Genomic DNA, 10,050 nt, shown 5'->3' with positions numbered 1-10,050 from the left:
GTCCTCGTGTATAGTCCTCTGGATCTCAAATTTCCCGACTTAATTAATTAGAGGGTCCATTGCCGACCTGTGAACACGACGAGACAAAGACTCTGTGTTCCCGCACCCCATGGAGAAACCAAGCTTAATTAACCGTCCTTGCGCACACATCTTGCCAAAAGAAGACCTTTACTTTACCTCGTCCGTGCATGGACGCGTCCAACGGCACATGCATGCATGCACAAACGAGGTAGTACTCCTCATGCTCCTTTGTAGTGCAGCGTGCGTAAGCCCGTGTAAATGCACGAAGATTACACACGACAAATTAGGCAGGTACGGGCCTGCCGAGATTAGCTATCACTTTCAGGACAATGGAGCCTTGCTAGGCTGCTAAATGTTTGCGAGAACTTTTCTCATGCATAACGCGTGAGAGCGAGAGGTACGTACGTAGGAGTACTATATACGTATGAGGTATGACCACTTGTCTCATTGTCTCCTGCCCGCGTTTAATTTGCTGGGTTTTTAGTCTGCCGTCCATGCAGGAAAAAACGCACAGGGCGGCCAGGGTTTTCAGAGCCTGCTACCTACCTGCTGCCCACTGATGATTTGCACCACCAGGCTGTTCATTACTTTGCCCAGGTCGGATGATCTTGATTTTTGTTTACGGCTTGAGAATAAATCACCTTGGATTTTACAAAAATATCGAGTACGTAAGCAATGTACTTTGGATTGATTAGTTTACCCCTCTTTTTTTCTGCTGCCATGAAAGAAAAACTCGTTGGAATCTCAAGAATTAATGCCGCAACTGTGTGGACATATTTGTTAACCCTGGAGATTTAGTTGGCATAAAAAAGGCCACTCATTCATGCTGCAACTGCGTGGACATATTTGTATACTTTCGCTCTTTGATTATATTCACTCATGATTTTCTATACTTTTTTTGCTCACACGTTTGCAGCATGAATCAGTGGCCTTATTACCGAAGAAAAAATTTGGACCATTTTGCACTATAAAGAGGTCTATTGTGCAATTTGTAGGCGCAAGGGTCTACAATTTTGCTGATGGTTCAACAAAAATTCTGAAGTTACGGGGCAATTTTACAATCTTTTTTATCTAAAAACATTTGATTAACTCGTTACATATATTTACAAACTAATCTTACAATTTCTTTTAATCATAACTGAACGTTTCTCCCCAGTGGATGTCTCACAAATTTTGAAATCAATTTGCACTCTCCTTGTTTTACTATATTTATTTTCAACCGAGCATACGCATAGGGACAGTGGAGCACTAAATATAGGAACAATTTAATTAAAAATAATTTTAAATAAGTTATCAAAATCAGTAGTTATACCAAAAAATTAGATAAGGGAAAACTTTGGAAATATTTACGATGTTAACTTTCTCAATATATTAATTTATCATAACTGAATTTCTCGAGTCTAAGAAAAATTAAACTATTGAAGCAGTTAATTAATAATAGTAAAATATAAATTAATTAATAAAATTGAAATATTAAATATCTCTCATCATGATTAAAATGTTTAATGTTAAGCTTTGTTTAGATAATTGACAATTTTAACATTTCATAACCAACATCAACATGTTGGAGCAAATATCTACTGTGTATTTTACCACTGTCTTTAGCACGTTTGCCAAAATGAAATATGATTAAAATTTCTTTTTCAACATTGCGTAAAATATTTTCAATCACGACCCATAATAAAAGGACTAATGTACAATCCGAACATATTATTGGACGAATTGCGAAAACATAAATTTTTATACTAAAATTTAATACTTTATTAAACTTATTTTTTATTTAAATTAAACCGTAAACTATAAAATTTAATTATTTAGTTGATACATTTATTAAAAAATTAGCACAACATTATTGGTAAACATTACTAAAAACTGTTTTGCCAAATTTAAGTTATACGTAACAAGAGATTATTTTTTAATTATATTTTGACAATTGCATAAGTTATATATGTTGTACATATATGTTTCTGGTGTGACTAGTTTATTTAACCTATCATAATAGATATTTGTAAAATGTATTGTGTAACTAATATATCTTAATTGTAGTTCTAGACATTCTAGTGTATTACTTCCTATCTGTTCCCTATTAGTTGACGCTCAGACAGATGTATCAGATATACAATCGTTTTTTCTCTTAAAAAAAGATGTACATCCGTTTGATCATTAATTAATATGGAATGGAGGGTGTATTAGGTAAGTATATATATATATATATATATATATGGAAATTTACACCATGTAAATTTAACTTTTGGTAAATAGGTCTTGCGAGTTAGTTCAGTAATAGGTTGACAACATGTGCATATTATTTGGTACTCCCTCCGTCCCAAAATTCTTGTTGTAGCTTTGTCTAGATACGGATGTATCTAATACAAAAACGTGACTTGATACATTCGTCTTTAGACAAATTTAAGACAAGAATTTCAGGACGGAGCGAGTACTATAGTAGTTTTGCTTATGAGAACATAGAAATAATGGCAATTGTACTTTTTTCTTTGCATGTATGATTTTTTATTTGATATGACTATGCTTGGAATTATCTGTTGTATACATTAGCTCCTATTAGTCTCTCAAATAAAAAGTTCTGCATGAAATTTAGACTTATAAATCTAGTTAATATAGATTTCCATACAACTTGTAAGAAGATGTCCAACGGAAGAGAGACTACATCCTAACCATACCCAATGATGCCGATTTGATTGGATTGTTTCTAGATGATACATGCTACAAATTTAGTTAACCCGAACGAACGATGAAATATAAATGATATTTCTACAATTTATTGATATTGACCGTCTACTAGCTAGTAGTGATCTTCTCCGCGATTTACTACGTTGGTGTGAAAATTTCCATGGCACTACTAGACCAAAACATACAAATGTTGTTACGAAGAAGCTACCTAGCTACAACAACTCTCCTCTTAAACAATTTTCCACAATCAGTTACTATTTACTTTACGCGTGCAGGAGCTGGAGCTGGACTAGCACATCAAAGTAATCAACGAGCAGGCACGAAGGATTCCATGTGCAAGTGTACTTTGTTTACAGAAAGGGAGAGGCGGTGTGGGGGCAGCAGTACCCCGCTAGGCTACGAAATTTCGATTTGAAGCGGCCAACCAGCAAAGCGGAGGTGATTGAAACCAAACAAGCGCAAGCCAACACTTTGACTTCTTAGAGCATCCACATCGTCGTCTCTCTCATCTCTCTCTGATCGATCAACTGTCTGCTGTCAGTGTTATATATTTTTCTGCCCTCCTTTGTTGCCTTGTGCTGGCTTAGCTCTGGCCTCTCTTCCCCTCCCCTCAAGCTTAGCCATAGCCACAGCCATAGCCCTCCTCTCCCCCTTGCTTTCTGTGCCCTCCAACAATATATCTTCTCTCAGAGGCAGTGTTGCTCTGTCTTCTAGCTAGCCAAAGCTCAGAGCTGCCTGCCTCGACGCTTCGGCTGCTAGCTAGCTCAGGCTCGGAGAGTGTTTAACAAAGGACGGTTAGGAGGAGCAGCTAGCTAGCAGCAGTGGGATTCGGTAGCGCGCGGCTGCTAGGTGTCGCCGCTGCCTTGTATCTACCTTTGTTTCTTCCTCCTCATCTTCTTCTTCTTCGATATATCAATCGATCTCACCTGATGGGGAGGGCGCCGTGCTGCGACAAGAACAACGTGAAGAAAGGGCCATGGTCGCCGGAGGAGGACGCCAAGCTCAAGGAGTTCATGGACAAGCACGGCACCGGCGGCAACTGGATCGCCCTCCCGCAGAAAGCAGGTGTGTATGATCGAGCTTCCTGCCTTGTAGATTTATGATGCATGTGTGTGCTGGTTTTGGTACTTTGGTTTGTGTAAGGATATGGGTCTGGCCTGTCTTAACTTCTTTTGATTTATTTGCAGATGAGATTTCTTCTTCCTCTCTTGAATTTGTCCTTGATTTGCTTCCGTCTATTTTTCTTGACTTGGGGATGATCAGTTGAAATTTGGATGGATTTTTTTCTCACGCGTCTAGAACAAATGGTCCCTAATTAAGCATGTCATCATTGTCATGACCCATGAGTCTCTCTACTCTAGTAGTCTGGATAGAGACATCTCTCTCTAAGTCGAAATGCCGTCGTCTTTTGTGGCAACTTCTTCTTATCCAATGTATTCGACTTATCATTTCCCCCCTTAATCAATTAGAAGTGCATTCACTACATAATAGGATCACCAAACACTTGTTCCATGCTTGAGGAACCAAACAGGCATGAGTTAATCATTCTTTCTCTTTGTTTGTCTCTCCCACAAAACCGAGTTCTCCTTGAACTAATTAGCATACAATTTGCCAATTTGATGCACCTACAACAACTAATGCTATGACTCGCTGGATTCCCTTCCTCACACGCCTAATTTTATGTTCTTCCTGATATCTCTGGCTAATCATATGCTACCTATTGTTTCTTTTCCCCATTTTTCTAGTATTGAACAATGAACTTCTAGTTCAATTAGATATTTCCAATGGCCTTAATTTGTTATCACAATTAGGGTTGAGAAGATGTGGCAAAAGTTGTAGGCTTAGATGGCTAAACTACCTGAGGCCTAACATTAAGCATGGGGAGTTCACTGAGCATGAAGATAGGGTCATCTGCAGCATGTATGCAAGCATTGGAAGCAGGTACCCGAGACTGTTCTTCTTCTCTCTCTTAAGGGCGTGCATGTTCTCTCACATTGTTATGAGGCACACCCAATTTGGAAAACAATTATGAGAAAATCATGAATATAAAGCTATGCTAGTCCTCAAATTTTCAGCCGAAAATATGAATATCCATGGCCTGCTTAAAAGAATTGTTCCTGTCAATGTTTTCTTTTGTGCAGGAGGCAACAAAATGTTTTCTGGATGAAATTTTGCAGATTTGCATGTTAGAGGAAAAAATTATTTACCAAAATGTCCCTAACACATGCATGGCAGTTTCTGCTCCCTAGAAGAATCTTCCACAAAAAGGATATGTTTTCCCTATCTTGTGCTCAGAGCTGAAGATCCAAAACTACCATAGATCTAGGTAGAAGCATATACCCATTAACACTAGTAATGTGCGTCCTGTATGGAGAGAAGTAACCTCTTCCATTATCCTCAAGAAAGAAAGAAAACCTAGCACAGCTCATGCACGCAGCCACAAGCATTACTCATCATGTTAATGTGATTCAATTTCAGGTGGTCGATCATCGCGTCGCAGCTCCCCGGCCGGACTGACAATGACATCAAGAACTACTGGAACACCAAGCTGAAGAAGAAGCTCATGGGCTCCACCACCATGGCCGGTGCCGGCCCTCCGCCGCGCGCGCCACGGCAGAACCACCACCAACACCGGCCGGTCCTGCTGCCCTACTCATCGTCGCCCCACTCCAACTACAGCAACTTCTTCCCCGGCGCCAGGGCCCTCCTCCAGCAGTCCGCGGAACCTCTAACCTTACAACCACAGGACCACTACATGCTCGGTAGCTCAGGCTCCCTGAATCCCATGGCTAACAACAACGGCGCCTCCGCGGTACAGCTACAGATGCTGCACGCAACGGCGGCCCACCGGCAGCTGCAGGTGAAGGAGGAATGCGGCAGCGGCGGCGCCATGATCGCGTTCGGCTGCGGCGACCAGCAGAGCTGCAGCTCGTCGGACGCGACGCAGTACGCCGGCGGCCATTACGTGCACGGCGGCCGCCACCACGGGAAGGAGATGAGCTTCGACAACAACAACGGGTACAGCGCGTACGGAATGTACGGCGCCGGCGCCGGCGCCGTGGAGCAGGAGCACAAGCTGTCGTTTCAGCTTCAGCACCAGCAGGAGCAGCAGCAGCAGGCGCAGCTGGACTACAGCTACGAGGAGATCAAGCAGCTGCTCATGACAGCGGCGGCGAGCGGTGGCGACGGGAGCGGCGGCCTGATCCACGACCCGGAGCTGATCGGCGCCCACGCGGCGGCCGCCGCCGGGAAGCTGACGATGATGTAAAAACCAGAGTAATTAAGGATCAGGACGTACGTACGCACGTAAAGAAGGTCATCAATCAATCAAGATCGAATTGAAGAAGGTGTGTGTTAATTTCTACTGCCGCGCGCGCGATCTTTTTTCCTCGTTTCTTTTATGTTTTGCTTTGATCTGTGTAGTGAAGTGGATTAAAACGCTCCCGTGTCACGGCTGCATGCATGCAGATGCACGTGGCTGACAGCCTAGCTGCGCTGTGCCGCTGTGTGTGTATGTGGGTGTGACATGGGATCAAGATTCTCTCTCTCTCTCTATCTCTCTCCTTTCTCAATCTCTCTCTTACTTGCTGTTACTGTTGTTGTACCTCTCTCTCTCTCTCTCATCTTTGTCAGCAAAAGGTATAGTGTTATGAAGTTCATAAAAGTACTGTGAAAAACTGACAGTGTTTGTTTGGCCAGACCTTGACTCTCATAGCTTGGTGTGGTACCAACCTAGCTACTCCATCATGTGTGTGTCCATTTCTTCTCCATGCATGCATCCATGTGTGTGTGATAGCTTCGATGTGATGTGTCTGACACCCTGAATGTACTATATGACACGATCTCCCCCGGTCTCTCTCATTCACTCACTCACTCACTCACACACACTTGTTTGATGCTGCAATGCAATGCATAGGAGTACGTAGGAGTAGGACAGCGAGAGCGCATCTGAAGGCTCACAAGCTGCAAAGCATACACCGATTAAAGTTTGTCGAGAACGTCGGTTTGTGGTCTCGTGGAGTTTTCTTCTCTTACCGTTCGTCTTGTAGCCAAGATTCCATCAAACTTTGCCATGAATGTGGCAGTGCTTACTTGTTTCGTTTCACAGTGTTTGTTTGGCCATGAATATGGAACATCCATATTTTGTTCTAGCATCTTCTCTGACCTAGACATGTTTTTTCTAGTACCTCCGTTCCTAAATATAAGTCTTTTTAGAGATTCCATTATGAACTACATACGGAGCAAGATGAGTGAATCTACACTCTAAAATATGTCTATATACATCTGTATGTAGTTTGTAATGAAATTTCTAGAAAGACTTATATTTAGGAACGGAGGGAGTAGTTATTATAAAAAGGCTACATGAAATCACATGTTACTCGGTCGGTGGATTATGGTCCACCGCATATATAGAGTTTATACACAAGATTTTGGGATGTTGCCGCGAGAGACATCCTATGTGGATGCCACTTGGATCTGGAACCTACATGCTGATGCTCACGATTTCGATAGTCATACTGGCGATTTGGAGGAGATTTCTCGAAAATACTTTAGTGCTCATTTCAGGCAACTTTCCATTATCTTTCTTTGGTTGGGTGGCATGTTCATGTACTTTCATGGCACCCTTTTTCCAATTATGAAGCATGGCTAAGTGATCCTACTCACAGTCTTGGGTTTTTCTTTTCTATTTTTTGATTAAAGACGAAATGGCCACAAGAAGGTATCTATTGCCAAACCGGAGACAGCGGGAGCAGCCAATCGAACTAGATAGTGACAAAAACTCAGCGCAAAGTTTTCGCCTGTTCTAAAAAATTATGGAGATGCCATGAAAAATATGAAAATGAAAATTTACAAAACGGGAGCGGATTCAGAAAGTTTTTGTTTAAGTAGCACACGCCAAATCCACCCATATACACCTTTGGACCTACTCAGTCCTATCACCCAAAAACATAATCTTTCCCCAGCTCTGACTTCTCGAGATCCAGTTCTTCCCTAACAATTTTCTTTATTATGTTCAAAAAACTGGAAATATATGCACAATACTAACTCATTATATACCCATGATATATCATAGTATTTGTAGTCGTAAGTATTAGCATTGGAATCTGTTGGTTGGTTTTATTTTATTTTTGGTTCAAGAGGTTTTTGAGTTCCGACGAATTTAATTTGTTTCATATTTATTTGCACATCATATTCTTTTCCGCCACTACCCGCTTCCCTATTTTATCTGGGACTTTAGTGTTCTTTTCCAGCTCCGCTCAAAATGTGGAAGCAAATGTGGCAACACACAATTACATCTGTTTCTGCTCTCATTTTCATCCCGAAGTCATCCCATCGAATTTACCATGTGAAGCTAAAAAAGAAGACAAGTGTAGAAGAGAAAATAAAATAAGGAAAACACTCCCAAAGCTCTAGGAGAATGGGAGGGCTCCAGTTTTAGATGTCCTTTTGAGTTTTGTTAGGTTTGTGTCCTGCTTAGGAGGACGAGGCGGTGACGCCTCCCTTAAGATGGAATAAGATTTTTCTCACCTAGCCCCCGTCCCAATGGTGCGGCTAACATCCTCGATGGGCGTGTGGAGTGGTGTATCTGGTGGATCCATCCTTGGTGGATTTGCTCGGATTTGGTCATTGTTCATCTACGTCCGTGTGTCTTTAGGTTGGATCCTTCTAATCTACGCTGCTCTTCAACAATGGTGGTTGTTGTTCTGGTGTGCTAGTCCTCTGGAGCCTTAGCAAGACGACTTTCTGACGGTCTACTACAACAAGTTTTGCCCGGCTCCGGCAAGGGAAGGGCGATGATGATGGCGCGCCTTTGGCTCGTTTCAGTGCTTGTGGTCGTCGCTGGATGGTCTATGGATCTAGATGTATTTTTATTATTTCTGGTGTTTGTTGTACCGCTATTATTGAATTTGAATATCCCTGAAAATCCGTTTTTACTGCTCCTCACATACTGCAAGGACAAACTCTTTTGCCACGTTCTTTTATGCTGTCGTCACTGTTCTCTAGGGAGTACCTACCTATAGCGGAATAGCGCGCGCGTGGACCGGGCCGTACGTGGACAGGGCAGCGAAAGGCGTCTCCTATAGACTGTAGTAGTACTCGTATACTGTCTATCTGAAGCCTGGACTACTCGCCGCGAGAAACACGGCTGGGTGTGTCGTGTAAGCGTACGTCAGTGTCAGTGTCAGGCAGGCGCCCCATTGTTTTGTGGCACTTGCAGGCGCAGAAGCTGGCATGCATGGGCGCATGGCCATGCGAGCCTATTGCTTGCTTGCTTGCTAGGGCAGAGCGATCGATGAAAGATTCCGCGTGAGATCGGAGGCGGAAAAGATTCCCCATGCGTGAATGTTTGATTAGTATGCGCGCGCGGACAGGGTGACAGACATCGCGGAACGACGCGAGGGATATCCGCCTCACTGTCGTCGTCGTCGGTTCATGTGAATAAAACGTTTCTTATGGTTGAAACCTGTGTATAAAATTGTGTAAATCTCTTCACTCTGGCTGTCACTGTAATAGGTTCCCTATAATATCATGTCCACTTGTGATGTGTATGCTGGTTACCTCTGTCTGGAATTGATTTTTCCATGTCGATCAGGGCAGCAAAATACTCCAATGATTTCGGGTCCAGTGTACTCTCTTAGACTACCCATAGTGGGGAGTACCTTAGACTAGTAACATGCATATGTTACTAGTCTATGTTACTGCCTCTATAGTGGGGAGTAACATATGTGACTCATTTTGTTTTGATTTGTGTGATGTTACCCATAGTATGAGTGACTAGCCATGTTACTCAATTCGTCGATCTCCCTCCTCATTAAATCATTGTCACATAAGCAAATTTGCTGACTTGGACCATATATATTACCGCTGAAGTTGTTTCCACTATGGATAGTCTTACTAAAATATAGCAAAAAAAACCCGCATTTCTAGGTTTTATAAAATTTCATACTTACCAATATAAAATTCATGAAAAATATGCCAATCTGTGACCTGTGTAAAAATAGTGATATAGTTCATTCTCATCTTTTCATTTTGATACGGGTCATAAATGGTCATATGATTTCATGGAATTTTTTTAGATGGGCTTATGGAATTTACACAAGTACATTGCTAAGCAATACATATGTGCATGATTTTTTTTCCTGGAGCTTTTCCCAACACTTAACCTGCTTCCCCTCTCAAGGGTGCCCTTGACACACATCAAGTACCCTCCACAAGCCGACACACACGTCTCCCGTGAAGCGAGTGGTCGAGGTATGCCGATAGAAATATCCATGGTGATAGAGAGAGATTATATGTGTGGAAATTGATAGAGCTCAAAGCTCTTCTAGTCATGAT

The 10,050-nt window shown here is 42.1% G+C and overlaps 1 protein-coding gene across 2 annotated transcripts; it reads left to right on the top strand.

Moving 5' to 3' along the window:
• The first annotated feature begins 3,219 nt into the window (after nt 1-3,219).
• Nucleotides 3,220-6,382, top strand: LOC123043420 (transcription factor RAX2). Of its 2 annotated transcripts, XM_044465871.1 has the most exons (3): nt 3,227-3,777; nt 4,524-4,653; nt 5,191-6,382. In XM_044465871.1, the coding sequence occupies exons 1-3, from the start codon at nt 3,642-3,644 to the stop codon at nt 5,978-5,980; spliced, it is 1,056 nt and encodes a 351-aa protein (XP_044321806.1). In that variant the 5' UTR covers nt 3,227-3,641; the 3' UTR covers nt 5,981-6,382. The 2 variants fall into 2 exon arrangements, with proteins under 2 accessions (XP_044321807.1, XP_044321806.1); XM_044465872.1 differs by lacking the exon at nt 4,524-4,653 and having other exon boundaries at nt 3,220-3,777.
• The last annotated feature ends 3,668 nt before the right edge of the window (nt 6,383-10,050 follow it).

This window comes from Triticum aestivum, chromosome 2B (assembly GCF_018294505.1).
Source record: "Triticum aestivum cultivar Chinese Spring chromosome 2B, IWGSC CS RefSeq v2.1, whole genome shotgun sequence".
NCBI classification, from domain to species: domain Eukaryota; kingdom Viridiplantae; phylum Streptophyta; class Magnoliopsida; order Poales; family Poaceae; genus Triticum; species Triticum aestivum.
This window is presented reverse-complemented; position numbering and strand designations above follow the sequence as displayed.